Source organism: Scyliorhinus canicula, chromosome 9 (genome assembly GCF_902713615.1).
Source record: "Scyliorhinus canicula chromosome 9, sScyCan1.1, whole genome shotgun sequence".
Lineage (NCBI taxonomy): Eukaryota > Metazoa > Chordata > Chondrichthyes > Carcharhiniformes > Scyliorhinidae > Scyliorhinus > Scyliorhinus canicula.
The window spans coordinates 131,156,497-131,178,785 of record NC_052154.1 but is presented as its reverse complement, the minus strand read 5'-3'; the positions used below and the strand labels follow the sequence as shown (position 1 = coordinate 131,178,785).

Here is a 22,289-nt window from a genome sequence, read left to right as displayed (position 1 = left end):
TGTGAAGAATGCATACTTCCACACTTAGTCATTCTACTTGGCTTAAACTAATGTCACCTTACTGTCACAATTCTGACTTTCCTAGCATGTCCACTTTCCATTTAAAGATCTAATTGCCATGCAGTATTCCCATTTCAAAAAGATCTTCAACTTGTGTCCCTCTCACTCCTCACAGGTAGACAAGAAAGAAATAACTTTTAACAATTGGTATGAAGTGCTTATGATTGTCTAGAAAAGCTAAAATTGCTCAGTTTAGTTTATGGGAACATAGGAACATGTATAAGACTATTTAATCCCTAGGGGGGGAAAATAGTGCAGTTTCGGAACAGTGTGCATACTTGAAAGTTTGGGTGAGATAGGGAAGGAGATATTTCTTTCCATTATATTTTCTATTTTTTTCACCCTGTAGAATTTAATTCTTAATCTACTACAGGGAAAGGAACCAGCTGTTTTGTGAGAAGCTGGTATGGGGTTAAAGTCTATTCCACCCCTAAGTTTTAAAATAGTAGAGGGACTGCTGGCAAAGTTAAGAAAATATATGAAAAATGAAATTAAACAAGCGAATAATATAATTAAGTAATTAATTAAAACACATTAAGGATGGCAAGACAGATGATGTGTCAAGGCTGCAGAATGAGTGAGCTCTTAGTTGCCAATGTAATCCAGGGTAAACACATCTGCAGTAAGTATAAGAGAGCTTTGGCTCAGAGTCATTGAGCTGGAGGCTGAGCTGGAGACATTACTTCACATCCAGAAAGTGAAGTTCAAGTTAAGGGGAGGGATGGAAGGGTTCTACAACTCATGGGCTTTGTTTATCATGTATTTTCTAGAATTGGATGACATGGAACATTATGGGGGGGTTGGATTGTACAGGCTATTGGTGATTATGTTTGGGATGATGGTGGATTCTTGATTCTTTCATTTTTTGCATCTAAAATGTTGAGGCTGTTTGGGTGTGGGTGGGATAAAGGGATTGTTGGCCAGGGAATTGCCATTATATTTGTTATTGTTGATTATTTGTTGGTGGCACATTTAGTGAAAATGGAGAATACAAATATTTTTAAAAACATAAAATGTGGTTACAATTAACAGTTAAACAGTTCTTAAATAAAAAGAAATACTTTAACTTACTATCTACACCAGCCACTAATTCTAATTAAACAACAGGGGCAGCAGGGTAGCATGGTGGTTAGCATAAATGCTTCACAGCTCCAGGGTCCCAGGTTCGATTCCCGGCTGGGTCACTGTCTGTGTGGAGTCTGCACGTCCTCCCCCTGTGTGCGTGGGTTTCCTCCGGGTGCTCCGGTTTCCTCCCACAGTCCAAAGATGTGCGGGTTAGGTGGATTGGCCATGCTAAATTGCCCGTAGTGTCCTAATAAAAGTAGGGTTAAGGGGGAGGTTGTTGGGTTACGGGTATAGGGTGGATACGTGGGTTTGAGTAGGGTGATCATGGCTCGGCACAACATTGAGGGCCGAAGGGCCTGTTCTGTGCTGTACTGTTCTATGTTCTATGTCTAACCCAATACAGTTCAAATGCCACTTAGATAGTTAACAAAATAGGTTTCTTGCTTATCTGAGCAGACCTTTGGTGAGGCCCTTTTCAGGAACAACCTGACAATTCTACCTTGTCAAGTCCTTCTACTCAACCTAACCACATTTGGTATAACTGCACACTACAAACAGACCTGGCTCCTCCCACTAATTACATTATCTGTGTCCCACTAATATGTCCCATCAGCTGCTTAGTTAGGACTAAATACAAACCCTCAAATGATCTACTCTCCATCAATCAAAACAATATCCCATCAGCCATCTCTTTGTAAACAAATAAATGGTTCAAATCAATCATTGCCACACCTTTTACGATTGCATAATTAGTTTTAGTAGATACACTGCTTGTATGTATTTTGAACCATCATTTTTCAAGACATCACTATCACAAATATGAAATATACTGTATTTATTCATCACAGTTTGGGTAGAGATGAGAAATTATAAGCGAAATTCTCATGAGAAAGAAGGCATTTGTGGAAGTGGTGTTCATGCTCCCTAACAGTAACCAGTTGGACTGGGGAGAAGGAAGAAATAATGGGTGCTTGTCAGAAAGATAATCATGGGAGATTTTAATCTGCATACAGACTGGGAAATCATATGGACAAAGACTGCCTAGATGAACTCAGAGAACGTTTTCAGGATAGTTTCTTAGAGCAGCATGTTCTGGCACCAACCAGTGAGCAGACCGTACTGGACCTGGTATTGTGCAATGAGACAGGATTAACCGCAGTTTAGGTTAACTAAAAACGTGAAAGATCTTATCAAATTTAAAGAAAAAGCATATACCGTAGTTTCCGGATTATAAGCCGCTACTTATTTCCCACGTTTTGAACCTCGCGGCTTATACAACGACGCGGCTTATTTATGGATTTTTCCCGCTTTCACTAAACCAATGAAATTGCGTAACGGGTCAAGATAAAACAATGTAACTTTTTAGTTTACTGTTTAGATTAAATCGAGCGCGCTCAAACATCCCATCATTCTGATTACGGTAGTCATTTTGTCACCCTCATCATGGCAAAGACACGGAGAAATGCATATGATGCAGCTTTCAAGTTGAAGGCGATCGATCTGGCTGTTGGAAAAGGAAATAGAGCTGCTGCACTAGAGCTTGGTCTTAATGAGTCGATGATAAGACGTTGGAAACAGCAGCGTGAGGAATTGACTCAGTGCAAAAAGACAACTAAAGCTTTCAGAGGGAAGAAAAGCAGATGGCCCGAACTAGAAAATGAGCTCGAAGACTGGGTCAACATGCAGAGAGCAGACGGCCGAGGTGTTTCAACTGTACAGATCCGACTGAAAGCCAAAACAATCGCCACCGCAATGAAGTTTGAGAATTTTAGAGGTGGACCATCGTGGTGTCTCAGATTTATGAGACGTAAAGGCCTGTCCATCAGGGTACGGACGAGTTTGTGTCAGCAGCTCCCTCCCGACTACGAGGAAAAAATTTCAAACTTCCGCAAATTCACTGATGCAAAGATAGCAGAGCATTCCATTGGCCCGCACAATATCATAAATATGGATGAGGTTCCTCTGACGTTTGACCTGCCTCTCACTCGGACTGTCAACAGGAAAGGTGAATCATCCGTCATGCTGAAAACAACTGGGCATGAAAAAACGCACTTCACCTGTGTTCTGAGTTGCACGGCATCGGGTGAAAAGCTTCCACCGATGGTGATTTTTAAACGCACGACGATACCAAAAGAAAAATTCCCTACAGGAATTGTTGTGAAAGTCAACAAGAAAGGATGGATGACGGAAAGCCTAATGCATGAATGGCATACGGAGTGCTACGGCAAGCAACCGGGAGGATTCTTTCACAGGAACAAGGCATTGCTCGTTTTGGACAGCATGAGGGCCCACATAACAGATTCTGTGAAAGAAGCCATCAAGAGGACAAACTCAATTCCAGCTGTGATTCCTGGGGGCACAACAAAGTATTTACAGCCACTCGACATCAGTTTAAATCGTGCATTTAAGGTGGCGCTTCGTGTTCAGTGGGAGGCTTGGATGACAAGTGGGGAGAAATCCTTCACTAAAACGGGCCGCATGCGAAGAGCAACTTATGGTCAAGTCTGCCAGTGGGTCCTGACAGCGTGGAGCATTGTTAAAAAATCCACTATCATCAACGGGTTTCGAAAAGCTGGATTGCTGCGTGTTGAAGAGGGCAGCATGAGCTCATCGGGAAATTTGCCTCCGGATGAAAGTGATGAGAGCGACAATGAAAACAATCCAACATCGGATGAAGCAATTCTGAGGCTATTCAACTCTGACACTGAAGGAGATGACTTCAGTGGTTTCAGTGCACAAGAGGAGGATAGTGACTGTGATCACCTGGGTTGGTGATATCTTGATTACGATCAGTAATAAAAGACTTCTTTTTACACATGATTTATTTATTTTTAATGTTTCAAACTGATGATTCTATGTTAATCTTAAGAGCTTAATCGGATTGATTTCGCTCCACAGTGACCAATGACTTTCTTGGTAGGCTATTCTTTACCGCTAATTTTTTATTTTTGTTACAAGCCGTATTTCGTTAAAGCCTGTGTAAAGCTCATTTGTTTCAATGTACCGGTAAGCACCTGCGGCTTATATACGTGTGCGGCTTATTTATGTTCAAAATAAAAAAAAAAATTCAAAATCAGTGGGTGCGGCTTATAGTCAGGTGCGCTTTATAGTCCGGAAATTACGGTAATTGTGTAAAGGTGGGTGACAGGTCATAAGATTTGACAAAATATTTAAAAAAGCAAAGAATCTCACACAATTGATAAGAAAGGGAAATTTAGAGTATGAGAGAAAGCCATCTTGAAATATCATGGGGGGTTATTTCAACAACATTTTGGACCCAAAGATGGATAGATTAAGCCCCAAGTTGTTAGAAACGTTGGGAATGGTGAAGGAACTGGAGGTATTCATGGAGCAGATGTTGGGGGGTGGATATGCGGAGGTTTAGGCATCCGATAAGAGAGGCCATTTTCGTTCTCCCATATTGGGTATACTCCTGAATAGACTTTGTCATGGTGGAGAAATTGATACTCCCAGGGGTTGCGGGGGCGGAATATACGGTAATAGTGATATCGGACTATGCACCACATTATGTTCACTTTAGGGACAAGGGGGGAGGGCTGGTGACGGTTAGAGATAAAATCAATGGAGCATTTGAGGAATTTTATTGGGGTCTGCATAGGTCTGAAACCCCATAGGACTCGGAAATTGAGCAATTTTTTGTTTCCCGCGCTGAGGGTGTCTGGGGGCGGGGTCGGAGCTGAGAAGCGCGGGCTTTTTTCCCCGCGCGAGAGCGGGAGGGGAAGAGGAGGGTCTGCTGGTGGGTATGGGGGAGAAGTAGCCCCACGTTGGGAGGGGTCAGAGGTGTGGCGGGAGCCGCCGGGGTCAGCAGAAATTAGCTGGCTCACGGGAGTGCCATGGAGGGAGTAACGCGGTTGGGGGGGGGGGGTACCGGGTTGCTGCTGAAATGGCCAGGAAGGAGCTGGGGTATGCAGGGGGGGGCTGGGGTGGGGGTTTGCCGCCTTGGGGAACGGGCCGAGCGGGGGGCGCTGGCCTGGGGGTGCAGGGGATGGGTTATGGCTAGTCGGAAGGGCAGGGGAGGGGGACAGGGAGCCCTCTGATCCGGCTGATAACTTGGAATGTGAGAGGGTTGAATGGGCCGGTCAAACGGGCCCGGGTGTTTACGCACCTGAAGGGGCTGAAGGCGGACGTGACTATGCTCCAGGAGACGCACCTGAAGGTGGCAGACCAGGTTAGACTGAGGAAGGGCTGGGTAGGCCAAGTGTTTCATTCGGGGCTGGATGCAAAAAATCAGGGGGTGGCGATCCTGGTGTGAAAAAGGGTGTCGTTTGAGGCGTCAAAGGTGGTGGCTGACAGTGGAGGGAGGTATGTGATGGTGAGCGGCAAGTTGCAAGGGGAGCGGGTGGTGCTGGTGAATGTCTATGCCCCAAACTGGGACGATGTGGGTTTTATGCGGCGCATGTTGGGCCGCATTCCGGATCTGGAGACGGGGGGCCTGATATTTGGGGGGACTTTAATACAGTGCTGAATCCCCCATTGGATCGATCCATGTCCAGGACGGGCAGGAGACCCGCGGCGGCTAAGGTGTTGAGGGGGTTTATGGATCAGATGGGAAGGGTGGATCCTTGGAGGTTCGCGAGGCCGAGGACCAGGGAGTATTCATTTTTCTCCCCCGTGCATAAAGCCTATTCCCGGATCGATTTTTTTGTTCTGAGCAGGGGGGCTGATTTCGAGTGTGGAGGATGCCGTGTATTCGGCCATAGTCATTTCGGATCATGCCCCGCACTGGGTGGACCTTGAGCTGGGGGAGGAGAGGGTCCAGCGCCCGCTCTGGCGCCTGGAGGCGGGGCTGCTGGCAGATGAGAAGGTGGGCGGGCGGGTTCGGGGGTGTATCAAGAGGCACTTAGAGGCCAATGATAATGGGGAGGTCCGGGTGGGGACGGTTTGGGAGGCATTGAAGGCGGTGATTAGAGGGGAGTTGATTTCCATCCGAGCCCATAGGGAGAGGGGAGAGCAAAGAGAGAGGGAGAGGTTGGTGGGGGAGATGGTGAGGGTGGACAGGAGATACACGGAGGCTCCGGAGGAGGGATTGCTGAGGGAGCGGCGTAACCTTCAGGCCAAGTTCGACTTGCTGACTGCCAGAAAGGCGGAAGCTCAGTGGAGGAAGGCACAGGGAGCGGTGTACGAATATGAGGAGAAGGCGAGTAGGATGCTGGCGCATCAGCTCCGTAAGCGGGACGCGGCCAGGACGATTGGCGGAGCGAAGAATAGGGGAGGAAACGTGGTGTGAAGGGGGGTGGACATTAATGGGGTCTTCAGGGACTTTTATGGGGAATTGTACCGGTCCGAGCCCCCGGTGTAGGGAGGGGAATGGGGCGCTTTTTGTGGACAGGCTGAGATTTCCGAAGGTGGAGGAGGGGCAGGTGGAGGGGCTGGGGGCGCCGATTGAGCTGGAGGAGCTGATTACTGGAATAGGCAGCATGCAGTCGGGGAAGGCGCCGGGGCCAGATGGGTTCCCGGTCGAATTTTACAAAATGTACAAAGACCTGTTGGGCCCCCTGTTGGTTAGGACCTTTAACGAGGCAAAGGAGGGGGGGGCTTTGCCCCTTCGACTATGTCACGGGCGCTGATTTCCTTGATCCTTAAACGGGACAAGGACCCCCTGCAGTGTGGATCATATAGGCCGATCTCGCTGTTAAATGTGGATGCCAAGTTGTTGCCGAAGATCTTGGCCACAAGGATAGAGGACTGTGTGCCGGGGATCATTCATGAGGACCAGACGGGGTTTGTGAAGGGGAGGCAGCTGAACACCAATATACGTAGGCTTCTGAATGTTATAATGGTGCCGGCGGTAGAAGGGGAGACGGAGATAGTGGTAGCATTAGACGTGGAGAAGGCCGTTGATAGGGTTGAGTGGGGGTACTTGTGGGAGGTGCTGGAAAGGTTTGGGTTCGGGGAGGGGTTTGTCAGTTGGGTGAGGCTGTTATATGAGGCCCCGATGGCGAGCGTAGCCACGAATAGGAGGAGATCGGAGTACTTTCGGTTGTACCGGGGGACGAGACAGGGGTGTCCCCTGTCCCCCTTGCTCTTTGCATTAGCAATTGAGCCCCTGGCCATGGCGTTGAGGGAGTCGAGGAATTGGAGGGGTCTGGAGGAGCACCGTTTGTCACTTTACGCAGATGACTTGCTGCTATATGTGGCGGACCCAGTGGGGGGAATGCCGGAGGTAATGAAGATTCTTAGGGAATTTGGGGGCTTTTCAGGGTACAAGCTCAACCTGGGTAAGAGTGAGCTGTTCGTCGTGCACCCGGGGGATCAGGAGGAGGGGATTGGTAGGCTCCCACTGAAAAGGGCAGGGAGGAGCTTTAGGTACCTGGGGGTCCAGGTGGCTAGGAGCTGGGGGGCTCTACACAAACTTAACCTCACTAGGCTGGTGGAGCAAATGGAGGGGGAGTTTAAAAGATGGGACATGTTCCGCTGTTGCTGGCGGGCAGGGTGCAGTCAGTCAAGATGACGGTGCTCCCGAGGTTTTTGTTTCTGTTCCACTGCCTCCCCATCCTTATCCCGAAGGCCTTTTTTAGGAGGGTCAACAGGAGTATTGCGGGATTTGTATGGGCGCATGGGACTCCGAGGGTGAGAAGGGTGTTTTTGGAGCGGGGCAGGGATGGGGGGAGGGGGGGGGGGGGGCTGGCACCGCCCAACCTCTGTGGGTACTATTGGGCTGCCAACGCAGCGATGGTGCGTAAGTGGGTAATGGACGGGGAAGGGGCAGCATGGAAGAGGATGGAGATGGCGTCCTGTGTGGACACGAGCCTGGAGGCGCTGGTAACGGCGCCGTTGCCGCTCCCACCAATGAAGTATACCACGAGCCCGGTGGTGGCGGCTACCCTCAAAATCTGGGGGCAATGGAGACGGCATAGGGGGAGGTGGGGGGCTCGATGGAGTCCCCGATACGGGGGAACCACCGGTTTGTACCAGGGAGCATCGATGGCGGGTTTCTTGGCTGGCACAGGATGGGTATTAGGAGGTTGAGGGACCTGTTTGTGGATGGGAGGTTTGCGAGCCTGGGTGAGTTAGAGGGGAAGTTTGGGCTCCCCCCGGGGAACATGTTTAGGTACATGCAGGTTAGGGCGTTTGCCAGGCGGCAGGTGGAGGGGTTCCCTCTGCTGCCCCCACGTGGGGTACGGGACAGGGTGCTCTCGGGGGTGTGGGTTGGAGGAGGGAGAATTTCGGACGTGTACCACGTAATGCAGGAGGTAGATGAGGCCTCGGTGGAGGAGCTGAAGGGTAAATGGGAAGAGGAGCTGGGTGAGGAGATTGAGGAGGGGACGTGGGCGGATGCCCTGGAAAGAGTGAATTCCTCCTCTTCTTGTGCAAAGCTTAGCCTCATACAGTTCAAGGTGCTACATAGGGCTCACATGACCGGGACGAGGATGAGTAGGTTTTTCGGGGGCGAAGACAGGTGTGCTAGGTGCTCGGGGAGCCCAGCGAACCATGACCATATGTTCTGGGCATGCCCAGCGCTGGGGGAATTTTGGAAGGGGGTAGCTAGGACGGTGTCGAGGGTGGTAGGATCCAGGGTCAAGCCAGGCTGGGGACTCGCAATTTTTGGGGTTGCAGTAGAGCCGGGAGTGCAGGAGGTGAAAGGGGCCGGTGTTCTGGCCTTTGCGTCCCTAGTAGCCCGGCGGAGGATTTTGCTTCAATGGATGGATGCGAGGCCCCCAAGCGTGGAGGCCTGGATCAATGATATGGCGGGTGTCATCAAATTGGAGAGGGTGAAATTTGTCCTGAGGGGATCAGTACAGGGGTTTTTTAGGCGGTGGCAGCCTTTCCTTGACTTCCTGCCAGAACGGTAGGAAAATAGGCCGGCTGTAGCAGCAACCGGGGCGGGGGGGGTTTGTTTCGGGGGAGGGGTGAAATTGTAGAAGTGGATTTCATTTGGAACTTCGCTGATAGGGTTAATATAACAGTTCTGAAAAGCTCTGTGAAAGAGATGTCAACAGGTCAAGGGATGAAATAAAGGGAGTGTGTCTGACCGTATCTGTAAAAGCAAAGATGTCAGAAGGTTATGGGATGGAATATAGGGAGTGTGGCATTGGTACTAATTAATGTTCTGACCGTATCTGTAAAAGCAGAGAGGTCAAAAAGGCAAAGAATGGAATGAATGGTAACCGTTACTTTATTGCAGAGATAAACATCATTAAGCTCGTTTGACCAGTTGGAACAATTAAACATTGAAATGTAAGGGGGACTGTCTTTGGAGTGAGTTGAGCCATATGGCCATGGGATACAAAAACCTTTGTATTAATATTGATAGTGACTTGTGCTAATGATTATGTCAAAAATAACCTCCCGACCTCGAAGAATAATTCCATATATGTACATGTTCTGGATCCTTGCAAAATCATAGGTGTATGTAGGAATTTAAAGGGACCACCTCTAAGCTGTGATTGTATAAAGATACCGTCCATATTTTGGACTTTGGCACTTCTCGAAGGTGGTTACCCGACTGCTTAGAGATTTGTCCCGGCCGTAGATAAACGAATATTCGTTACTGACGTGTTCGAGTGTTTTACTTCTGGACTGACGATTAGATACGTGAAAGCGCAATTCACATTTGGTGGCCCGTACGGGGATCTCCAGAGGGGTCTGCGCAACTAACCGGCGTAATCGACTGAGCTCGTTCAAAGTAGAGGACGAATTTGGCCCCCAACGTGAGTAAAAATTTCTTTTCCACCTTGGTATTCGCCTACTACTAGTTTGATCGTTGCTCAGCCTTGCCGTTGGTTTGTCGAGAAGCCTCTGCGAGATCCAGGTCAGTCCAGCGAACCCGTTTTAAAGAGGGTAAGTGAGTGAACCCTGTAGTTATCGTCTCTAGAGGCAGCGTTCGCTGGAGTTACGGGCGGGGTTCTCAGGATTGCTAGGGGACGGTTAACGGGCTGTGGGCAGCCTGGGACTGCCGCCGTGATTCCAGGCAGCGTTCGCTGGAGTTACGGGCGGGGTTGCCAGGACTGCTAGAGGCAGCCTGAGGAGCCGCCGTGATTCCAGGCAGCGTTCGCTGGAGTTACGGGCGGGGTTCTCAGGATTGCTAGGGGACGGTTAACGGGCTGTGGGCTCTGGACGGGACTGCCGCCGTGATTCCAGGCAGCGTTCTCTGGAAGTTACGGGCGGGGTTCTCGGAGCCTATCCCCCGGTGTAACCCATACCTTCACTGAAGAATTTTACCTACTTACCCCTTAATAGCATTGGTGTCCTGGGTCCTGTGTTATTAAGGAAGTAAAGTAAGCTAATAACCACTTAAAATCTGGTCTTCTTGAGTTGAATTAGCTGTTTAAACTCGGCTGCTTTCCTTGTCTTTCTCCAGCAGGCTGTGTCTCTCTCTCTCTCTCTCTCTCTCTCCTGTTGCTGTTGCAGAGTGCTGGTGCTTCTGCTCCCTGGGTTTATATTCTCTTTAAAAGAGTTATTAAGTTTTAACGACTGTATTGTATATGGGCTTGTTTCACTTTTATAGTTTAAAAGTATCTTTGATGTAAACATCTTACTACAACTAATTATTCATTTCAGGCATATCGTCTCCTCACAGATTCGATTAAAAAAATTGCTTTCGTTTTAATAGTTAACTTTTATTTCTGTGATTACACATCGTTTAATTTTCCAATTGTTTACCGAATTAGATTTCCACCATGGGTAATACGGTAGACACTTGTAATGACTCGGGCAGTGCGCTCCAAACTCTGTGTGAACAATACCCTGAACATTCTAAGCAACTCCGACAATTGTCGGGGGCCCTCCATAAGAGCCTAGGCGAAGATAAATGGCCTCTGGGGGGACCTAAAGATTTGGGTCCTGTCCTGGAGGCCCAACAAGTAATCTGGAAAACCAATCGCGGTTCCACCGCAAAGAAATTAATTGCCTTGTGGAGGGAATACTGTCAGTCAGTGAAAGATGCCTCTATACTGGCTAGCTGGCAGGCAAATGCCTCAAAATTGGGTATTGGCCTCACCAAAGGGGGAATTGTTAAAACAGTAGAGGTTTTAAAGAGGGAATGTAAAGAATATAAAGACCGTAAGACTGCTATTCCTCCCCCGGCGCCGGTCAGCAATGCGAAGCAAGGTTGGGAGGAAGGGGACGATGGGGATGAGGAACATCTGTTCAATTGCGGGGGACGTCAGAAGCCTCCCCAGTCTCCACCTAACGCGCCCATTCAGAATCCACCACCTTATGCACCACCGCCCCAACCAGCATATCAACCCCCGGCCATGAGTACAAGGTCGAGAACAAGGGGAAAAGGGAGACCATTCATGCAATTAGTCCAGTTAAAGGAGCAATTGGGAAAACAATTAGATAGTCTTTTCCAAGACCAGGATGAGGACGAGGAGGTACCTCCTCCTCCTCCTCCACCAGCCCTCGACCATCCCTCACCCCCACCACGACAGATGCCAATGCGCCAGGTGCCAAATCCTGCCTATGACCCTAATGCAAACGCGGGCAACCCTAATGCTGAACGTACCATGAATATTTATTTTCCGTGGAAACCCAATGAGATCATGTCCCTACTGGCTGGAATACCTGATAGGAAAGTGTCCCCTAGTGCCTTTGTTGACCAACTCCAATGCACAATTCGTGTATATGAGGCCGAAGCACGAGACTTATGGGCCTTGGTCCAGCGGGTCTTGCGCCCAGAGGAACACGTTCGCTTCTGCAATGTCTTACAACAGCAGAATCCTACTATTACCCTCCCTGTGTCTTTAGCGTCCCTTAACGTGCTCCACCAGGCGGACCAGCTACGCCAAGATGCTATTTTTGCTGCCTTAGACACTACTCTTCAAAAGCCTGTAGATATTACTAGAATACTTGAGACCAAACCCCGCAAGGATGAGGAAGCCGACTCCTTTTTAGAGCGTTTTAATGAGGCCTACCGTAATCAAGCCGGAGACGCTAATTACCGTGCTGGCAACAACAGCCCACAGTATTGTGCCATGCTCTTGAGCTGCCTGCCCATCTCCTTATCAGATGCAATTAAGACTAACAATATGGATTGGTCCGATAATAGTCCCACCCAAATGGCACGAGCTGTGAGGTACTACTGGAAAAACAGCTCACCTGAGGGTCCGTCTAAAGTAACCCCTAAAATTAAGACTGAGTATGTCCTTAGAAAAGACGCCCAGGAGGTTCCAATACCCTCCCGGGAGCCTGATAACACGGGCTGCCAGGTGGCACCTCAGTGCCGCGCCCCTGCTTGGGTGACCCCACAGAGTGGAGGATATACCCCCCATCCAAACGGGCCCCAAGCACCGCTCTATGGGCCTCCGTATGCCCCCCCGGGAGCAGCGGCGGCCTACGCGCTACCCCCCTTTTATCCCTATGCCACACCCTACCAGTACCCCCCCCTTCCCCCATCTCCCTATTATTCACCAGCGCCGACCCAGGTAGCACCTACCCCCGCACAACCACCACAACAGGCAAGGCTCTGTTATAGTTGTGGTCAGCCAGGGCATTATGCTCGTAACTGTCCCACGCACCCTAACCACGGCGGAGGAGGTCGTAGAGGGGGAGGACGGGGCAGGGGAGCGCCCGCAGTGGCTGCTCCAGTCACTACTCCGTTCACTCAGAATAACCCCTTCCAACAAAACTGACAGTCGATGTTGCCTTCTCGTTTAACCTCCCCTGATTCTGAACCTGTCCTTTCTTTAACCATTTACGGTCACTCTTACCCGTTTCTCATAGACACGGGCGCTACCATGTCTTCTGTACAGGCTCACCTCAACCTTCCCCTCTCATCAGAGACCCAGCAACTATCTGGTTTCCAGGGACAGGTAGCTAGTTACCCCATTTCTTTCCCTGTGCCCGTTTCCTACCAGGGCTACACCCTCCAGCACCGATTTATTGTTACAACCGGACTAGATTGTAATCTACTGGCCCGAGACCTTCTCTGTGCCTTTGGAATACATCTTGAATGTGGGGATAACGGGATCACTGCCCATTCACCCAGCATACCACGCCAGTTGCTCACCCATGTGCACCCGCAATGGTGGGCACTTCATTTGATGCCTGAGCGGTTGTTCCATGTCACGCTGGCTTACGACTCGACCGGAGCCGATGAAGGCCTGGTCGATTCTTACAGCCCTCATCTTGAACAAGAATTCTCAGTCACCCTTTTTGCTTCTGTGAGCGGGCCCCAAGGGACTGCGGATGCGGCGCAAGTGCCTACCTGGCTATGGCGCCAAGACGGGTACACCGCCCCGCATGTCACCCGCCATGTCCACTACCCCCACCATGCCAAGGATTTAGGGCCTATGGTCCGACAGGCGTTGGACCAGTCTGACCCCTCTCTTCTGGAACCCCAACTTCTCCCTGGCGGTCTCACCATTACATACATGTCACCACCAGCTACATCCCAGTCCATTCTTTTACACCATCGCGCCCGGACCGCTGCGACTGTTTCTCCCCACGTATGGGCTGCGGATAAGTTTGATGTTGGTCTCGTCCCTACCCAGCCTATTACTATTCCTCTCCTCCCCGATGTTCAGCTCCCTTCGATCCGCCAATATCCCATTAAGGCACAAGCTCGCCACTCCATCGATGCACTCATAGCTAAACTTCTCGACCAGGGCATCCTAGTTCCTTGTCAGTCTCCGTGCAATACCCCCATCCTAGCGGTGCCCAAACCTGGGAAACCAGATCAGTACCGCCTCGTACAGGACTTACGTGCTATCAATTCTATTGTTCAACCTCTCCACGCCCTTGTTCCTAACCCTGCTCATATTCTCGCCCAGGTCCCTGCAGATGCACTATTTTTTTCCCTTGTAGACCTCCAGCATGCCTTTTTCGCTCTGCCACTCGATCCATCATGCCAGTATCTCTTTGCATTCACTTATAATGGCCAACAATATACTTGGACACGGTTGCCTCAAGGTTTTATTCACTCTCCCACTCTTTTCTCCCGCTGTCTCCAACGCCAACTACAATCCCTCTCCTTCTCCCAGGGCTCCACTCTTGTTCAGTACGTCGACGATCTCTTGATCGCTAACCCAACTGAGGAGGGATGTCGGGCCGATACTCAACTTTTACTCAATTTTCTGGCTTCCCTTGGTTACATTGTCTCTCCCTTGAAGGTTACGATTGCTCAGCCTACTGTTAAGTTCCTAGGTGTTAGGATATCTGCCACCTCTCGTTCCTTAGATCCAGACCGGATCCGCCCTATCTGCGATTTCCCACCCCCAACGACGGCCAAGCAGCTCCGTCAGTGGCTCGGCATGGTCAATTATTGCCGTCAGTGGATCCCGAATATTACTCTGGATTCCCGCCTCCTTACCCCCTACACCAATGAACCCGGTACTTTTTCCTTGTCCCCGGAAGCCGCACTGGCCTTTAACCGCCTCAAGGAGGCACTCCTCCAGGCCCCTGCCCTTGGTCGACCCTTATATGATCGCCCTTTTCAGCTCTATTGCACAGTCCTTGCCGACTGCGCCACAGCTGTCCTGACCCAACGCCACGGCGACCGCTGTCGCCCGGTTGCATACTATTCCTCTAAACTCGATCCGGTAGCCCTTGGCTATCCTATCTGTACCCAAATTCTTGCAGCTATCTACAGCAGCCTGCAATCGGCTGCTAATATTACCCTCCAACAAGATATCACTGTCTATAGTTCCCATTCTGTTACGGCCCTTTTGGGACAGCTACAGACTCAGCATCTCACGATGGCTCGTCAGAACAAATATGAGATTGCTCTCCTTAATAACCCGAAAGTCCAGTTTGCCCACTGCACCACTATCAACCCTGCTGACTTTTTGACGCATCCTCCCACAGACATGCTCGACCCAACTCATGACTGTCTGCAACTGTTGCAGGAAGTCTCCTCGGTTCGAGACGACCTCTCCGATATACCCATCCCGAGTGCAGATTGTTCCTTTTTCACCGATGGAAGTTCTTCCGTCGGCGAAAGGGGGGATAGACAATCTGGCTATGCAATCATCGATCAAGACGGTGACGTAGTAGAAGCAGCAGCATTTGAAGTTCCCTTTTCTGCCCAACAGGCAGAATTGTTTGCGTTAATACGAGCATGCATATTGGCACAGGGGAGGAAGGTTAATATTTATACAGATTCCCGATACGCCTTCGGGGTAGTACATGATTTCGGGCAATTATGGAAAAACAGAGGATTTCTAACCTCCGCTGGTACACCCATCTCACACCAGCAGTTAGTAACCCAGTTATTGCAGGCCCTTATGCTCCCAGACAAGATAGCGGTGATAAAATGCGCAGCGCATACAAAAGGCACAGGACTGGTGGAAACGGGCAACAGGAGAGCGGACGAGAAGGCAAAAGAAATTTCTAAATCTGGCAAACTAATGGTGCCTAGAATGATGAGGCAGACTAAAACCCCCTCGGGAAAGTCCCCCTCTGAAAAACCTATGCCAACCATTGCTGACATAACCCAAATGCAGGGGGACGCTCCTGCAGCTGCTGTAAATATGTGGAAAGACTTAGGATGTATATATGATATCGAAAATAAACTGTGGGTCACCCCGGTAGGACAAACATGTATGACCGATGCATTAGCAGCCTGGGTGACCGAATGTGTACACTTTGCAACTCACTGTGGAGCTCGTGCCACAGGGGACATATTGTTAAAAAGCTGGTGGCACCCACGACTGCAAGAAATGGCCCAACAAATTAGCAGTCGGTGCCTAATCTGTCAACAGCACAACCCCGGTAAGGCCGTCCCCTGTGATCCTGGCACAACCCCCTTACCTGAGGGTCCATTTGAGACCCTGCAAATGGATTACATTGAGTTGGAAAGATGTCAATGCTATAAATATGTGTTAGTCATTGTGGACACTTTTAGCAAATGGATCGAGGCCTACCCGACTACGGATAACAAGGCCTCGACAGTAGTTAAGGTGTTAATGCGAGAAATTGTTCCGCGATTTGGAATTCCAGCCCGGCTGAGCTCTGACAATGGTCCCCACTTCATAGGTCAAATCAATAAGGAATTCTGTGCTCTGCTAGGAATAAAGCAACAGTTTCATTGTGCCTACAGACCACAAGCCGCTGGAGTGGTGGAAAGGGCTAATCAGACTCTAAAGACTAAACTCGCTAAACTACAAGCAGACACTGGGGCCACTTGGCTCAAACTCCTGCCTTTAGCACTCTTCCAGCTACGTGCCACCCCCGCAGGAAAAACTCGCCTAAGCCCAGCGGAAATACTATATGGCAGACCCTTTCGAACGCCTTGGGACAGCAGTGTTCCACGGAATGTTCAATTCCATTACATGACTACCGAGATGGCTAATTATATATTAACACTAACTAGAATTTTGAAAGGATTACACTCCCGAGTTCGTGCCACCCAGGAAGAAGTCCCATCCATTACTCATGACGTCTCCATCAACCCTGGGGATTATGTCCTAATTCGAAATTGGACACGTAAAGGTTTGGAACCTCGATGGGAGGGTCCCCTACAGGTTCTACTCACTACCCCCACTGCAGTAAAAGTGGAGGGCCGGAACGCATGGGTACATATGCACCATTGTAAGTTAATTAAGTATCCATGATGTTCTAAACTTTTCCTTTAAGTCCTAGGAACACGAGTACCAGGATGAAGTCCCTCTTCACCGTCACAATACTCGCCACCCTGCTCTCTCTCGCTGCATCCGGAAGAAGGAGATGCCCGTATGGAAGCCGACGTCCACCCCTGTGCCGAGAAGGGACCCCACGATCTGGAACAACGACAGATCTCCGATGGATCACCACGGCTATCAAAACCTGCCCAACCACCGTTCATCCCGACGACCAGAAGCCCCGATTCCGGACTACGTACATGGTTCTGATCTACGATCGCCGCACATGCCGGTGGAACCACCGGTGCATTGATAAGGACAGGGTACAAATTTTACCATCAAGGACTACTCACCCCTACTCGCCTTCCAGAAGGAAGCGGGCAACGCACCATGTAACGGCAAATTCTTTTCTGTTTATGTCCTATGTCTATGCTAAGAAAGTGGGTGTCTCCTCTTGCTGGGTATGTACACAGGTCCCGACCCATGCCCATGGAGGCGTTCCCTTGATATCTGTTCCTTTCTCGATCGAACAGACGGCTGAATGGGTTATATTCCAGAACAGGACAGTAACTAGTCACTCTGCCTTACCAACCAGGGCCTCCAGGTCCTCCTCTGTAAACCACAGGGAAGCAGCCCAAGAATGGCTGAGTGCCGGCTACCCTTTGCGGGATTTCTTTGGTTGGCGACAGCCATCTTACTCAGCAGATCGCACACCCCCGTTCTTCAATATCCAGAACCCCCAGACCGGAACGGTCTGCTTACTCCGGGAAGTACGAACTCCTGGAACATATGTGTTAGGAACCAGTTCATGTAAGTACACTTTTGGTCTTACTGACTGGAAAGGCCACGCCATCATCAATAACATTATCAACCACACAGGGGGCCCTGATTGGACCCAAATATGGACCTCCTCGATGGTAACTAGCCTCACCTCCTATAATGGCACCTACTTCATTTGTGGCCATAAGGCTTACCCCTGGCTCCCCACTGACTGGGCAGGGTCGTGCTACTTGGGTTTCGTTGTTCCGGGTACTACACACTATGCCCAGCTCGAACATCATCCCCACTTTCGAGCCCAGAGGTCAGTACCACCGTGGGAGGTGATGACTTCCCTCTTATGGCCCCAAATAGGCGCCATCTGGTCCCTCAAGAAGTACGCGCTCCTCCGCGACCTATTGGAACAGGTTGCAAATGACACCGCGGAGGGATTTAGTGAACTCAGTGCAGAGTTGGTAGCCGTACGAACGGTAGCCCTACAGAATCGCATGGCCCTGGATTATTTACTAGCCAAAGAAGGGGGGACCTGTGCTATCATAGGGACCGAATGTTGCACTTACATTCCAGACAGTTCAGAGAATATCACGCGTCTGGTAACCCATATCAGAGATGGAGTACAGCGCTTGCGACTCGCCGGTCAGGCTGACTGGTGGAGCTGGATGTGGTCCAATTCTTGGGCCACTTACCTATTCCATGGGCTCATTATCTTCGTTACCATCTGTTTGTTGCTCTGTATCATAGCTACTGGTGTGAAATGCCTATGCAACCGTTTGGGTGCCACTGCATTACCACAGATGCTTCAGAGATCCGCCCTAGACGAAAAAGAAACACTGGTTCCACCTACCCCTGACCTATATGAGGAAGTGGCATCCTGCCGGAGCCTAGTAGAGGAGGAGTACCTCCGCCTCGCTCTCATTTCCATCTAAAGTATCCTGAGTGTTATGTGATCAAGGAATGATCAAAGGGGGGAATGTAGAAGTGGATTTCATTTGGAACTTCGCTGATAGGGTTAATATAACAGTTCTGAAAAGCTCTGTGAAAGAGATGTCAACAGGTCAAGGGATGAAATAAAGGGAGTGTGTCTGACCGTATCTGTAAAAGCAAAGATGTCAGAAGGTTATGGGATGGAATATAGGGAGTGTGGCATTGGTACTAATTAATGTTCTGACCGTATCTGTAAAAGCAGAGAGGTCAAAAAGGCAAAGAATGGAATGAATGGTAACCGTTACTTTATTGCAGAGATAAACATCATTAAGCTCGTTTGACCAGTTGGAACAATTAAACATTGAAATGTAAGGGGGACTGTCTTTGGAGTGAGTTGAGCCATATGGCCATGGGATACAAAAACCTTTGTATTAATATTGATAGTGACTTGTGCTAATGATTATGTCAAAAATAACCTCCCGACCTCGAAGAATAATTCCATATATGTACATGTTCTGGATCCTTGCAAAATCATAGGTGTATGTAGGAATTTAAAGGGACCACCTCTAAGCTGTGATTGTATAAAGATACCGTCCATATTTTGGACTTTGGCACTTCTCGAAGGTGGTTACCCGACTGCTTAGAGATTTGTCCCGGCCGTAGATAAACGAATATTCGTTACTGACGTGTTCGAGTGTTTTACTTCTGGACTGACGATTAGATACGTGAAAGCGCAATTCACAAAATGTGTACATTTGTTTATTGAATATCCTGGGTGCTTACCTATTTCTTCGTTTTCTAGTTGCTGGGGGGGGGGGGGGGGGGGGGGGGTGTTTTTTGGGAGTTAGTGTTTTTTCTCCTTTTTTTTGTTGTTAATACTGTTTTCGTGTTGTTATTTTCTGTTTTTGATATTTTTTGAAAATCTCAATAAAATTTTTTTTTTTTAAATCATGTTGTTTGCATGTCAATTTTTTCTTCCTACACGGAAATGTATAATGTGGGTGTGATGGTCAGCACTGTTGGTTATCCTGGTTTACAAGTTCATTTTGTGTTGAGTCGAATGTTGAATGCGGAATTGTGCAAAGCCTTAATCCTAAATGTATTTGGGCCTTATGTCTGATAACCCTTGCAGTGGAGGGAGGGCTTTTTGTTATATCTCTCTTTCCCCCCCCCCCCCCCTTGTTTGGAAGGAAGATGAGCAGAGGCAGAGCAGGGAGCGGATGGAAGGTTGGGGTTGATCAGGTTAGTTTGTCTCGTTGAGAACAGCCCCTCCTCCCGCCCGGTTAGACAGTTACATGGGCAGGATGGGTATACAGGGATATGGGCCAAATGCAGGCGAGTGGGACTACCTTAGTGATAGAAACTTCGGCAATTGGAACTAAATGTTCTATAGATTTATGTTCCATAGATAGATAGATGAAAGATAGATAGAAAGAAAGAAAGATGGAATTTCATTTTCGAATGGTCATTGGATAGACATATGGACGATAAGGGAATAGTGTAGTTGGGCTTTGGAGGGGTTTCACGGTTGGCGCAACATCGAGGGCCAAAGGGCCTGTACTGCGCTGTAATGTTCTATGTTCTAAATGAGTGTCTGCCAGTGCACGAGGTGGTTGATTGTGAAGTTTTATTGTCCAAGCGATTAGTTTGATGGTTCTTGCTCCACCTTTTTCTTTCTTGAGAGATCCCAGAGAGGATTCTTCCATTGTGTTCCTCATTTTGTACTTCTTTTCCCCCCACTTTGAACTTGATTTCCTCCCTGAGCTACTTGAGATGAAGCTGAGTTTTAGCATATGTAAAAATGTCAGGTCCAAGTGTTCCAGTTGCTTAGAAGTAGGTCCACTTGATATGCTCATTTTATGGTGGGCCTGGCGTTTTTCCTATCTCCGTAACCCCACTTTGGGGCAATTTAGCATAGCTAGTCCATCTAACCTGCACATCTTTGGACTATGGGAGGAAACTGGAGCACCCAGAGGAAACCCACGCAGACACGGGAAGAATGTGCAAACTCCAGTCACCCAAGTTCGGAATTGAACCCGGGTCCCTGGCATTGTGAGGCAGCAGTGCTAACCACTTACTTAAACCTTGGGCCGCATGGTTATCCTGTCATCGCCGTTGGTGGTGTGTTATTTGGCCTATTTCCCCTCGAGACTTTGGATCCAGTGGGTGGGGTCTGGTAGCTTGGGTTTTTAACTCTTTTCTTCGTTTTCCACAGGAGACCTTGCATCCAAGGTCTGAGATTTACTTGGACTTGTGGCAGCCGGTCCCCTCTTCATAATTTTGTGATCATATGATGGTTGTCTGTTCTGTCCTGGGCCTGCTTGGGGTTGAATTGTAATGTAATTCCTCCTTAGTAATGGGGTTTTCATGATTTTTTTTCTTTTGAAGTGATGGATATGATATATCTCTGTGCTGTTGACCGTATCTTGTATTGGCAGACAGGTCTTGTGTCCGTGAAGGGAACATATTGTTCCTAACTCATCCTGTCTTGTTCCTCTGCTTGCAATGACTCCTGTTCTATACTAGTCTGTGCATTGATACAGATTGCTTTTTCTTTTTCCTTCTTTGTTGTAATATTTGTCTAAACTTGAAAATTTCAATAAAAATACATGAAAAAAGTCTAGGCAGTGGAAATCAACTCATATTCGTCTGACTCCAAGCCAAGTTCAGGTGAAGGACAGGGATCAGTTATCAACACTTGTATCATAATGTAAGGAAGATGTTACTTATATTATATCTCAATAATTCAAAGTCAGATAATTTAGAACACAGAACATACAGTGCGGAAGGAGGCCATTCGGCCCATCGAGTCTGCACTGACTCACTTACGCCCTATCCCCGTTACCCAATCCCTCCTATCCTTTTTGGACTCTTTGGGGCAATTTAGCATGGCCAATCCACCTAACCTGAACATCTTTGAACTGTGGGAGGAAACCGGAGCACCCGGAAGAAACCCACGCAGACAGGGGGAGAACACGCAGACTCCACACAGTGACCCTGCCACTGTGAAGCCACAGTGCTATCCACTTGTGCCACCGTGCTGCCCTAAGTTCTTCCCCTAACATGCATTTGTGTTCCCTTTGTCTGTGTGCCATACATGCACATATATATTATTCCAAGGATGTCTGATCTTTCTTCTTGGCAGTCAACGTCAAAATCTTGCAACGTTTACAATGCTGTTTCAATAATATCTTGCACATTTTAATCACGGGATAAGGCAAGGGCGGGTTCCCTTTAGGGTCGTTCAGATTCAGCTTCAAAGCATGTGAATAAGGTTGGTAATTTTCCTGACCTCAGGTGTCAGCCCCGACAGTTTCCCCATCCACTCAGTGTGTCCCTGCCTCGCACCCAGCCGCCGTTTCGTTTAAACTTTGGCGCGGCTGTCTGCAGCACGAGCCGCTCCCGCTGACGGTTATTTTTAAAATGGGGCTGGAGCGCGTGCCTTTGTCCGCGCGTTCGACGATGGTGAATGTCAGCTCCCTTCCTTGTACCGTCGCATCGGATCATTTCAGTTTTAGTGTGGTGATTATTGTCCTTGGTGTTGTGGTTTTTTTTTTACATCTTACCTACTTGCTGCCCCTGTGCCTGGCTGGCTGCCGCCAAGATTCTGCTAACCTTCATCCCGCTCGCACCCAATCTTTGTGCCATCTTCATCGGGAGTGAGGACTGGGCAGACAGGGTCAACGGGCGTCTTCGGTGACGTCACAAGGGCGGCATTCCCATGGGCAATTCTAGAGAGATGAGCAATTGGCTAATGGGGAACCAGTCAGAACACAATGGAGAGAAATGGGCTGTGAGGCTGTAATATTGTAATAGTGCTCATGGAATAAGTTCTAACTTTGCTTACAAGTCAGTTTTGAGGCACTTTATCAAATGCTTCTAAAAAACCATGTATACCACATACATAACAACATTACCCTCCATAAACCCCCTCTGTTACTG

The 22,289-nt window shown here is 48.9% G+C and overlaps 1 protein-coding gene across 1 annotated transcript in view; it reads right to left on the bottom strand.

Moving 5' to 3' along the window:
* LOC119971692 (cytochrome c oxidase subunit 6A, mitochondrial-like) overlaps positions 1-22,041 on the bottom strand; it is a 72,496-nt gene extending 50,455 nt beyond the window's left edge. The window contains exon 1 of the mRNA XM_038807594.1: positions 21,914-22,041. Within this exon, the coding sequence (XP_038663522.1) occupies positions 21,914-22,001 (88 nt within the window). The 5' untranslated portion in view covers positions 22,002-22,041. The remainder of the gene's footprint in view (positions 1-21,913) is intronic.
* Positions 22,042-22,289: the final 248 nt, after the last annotated feature.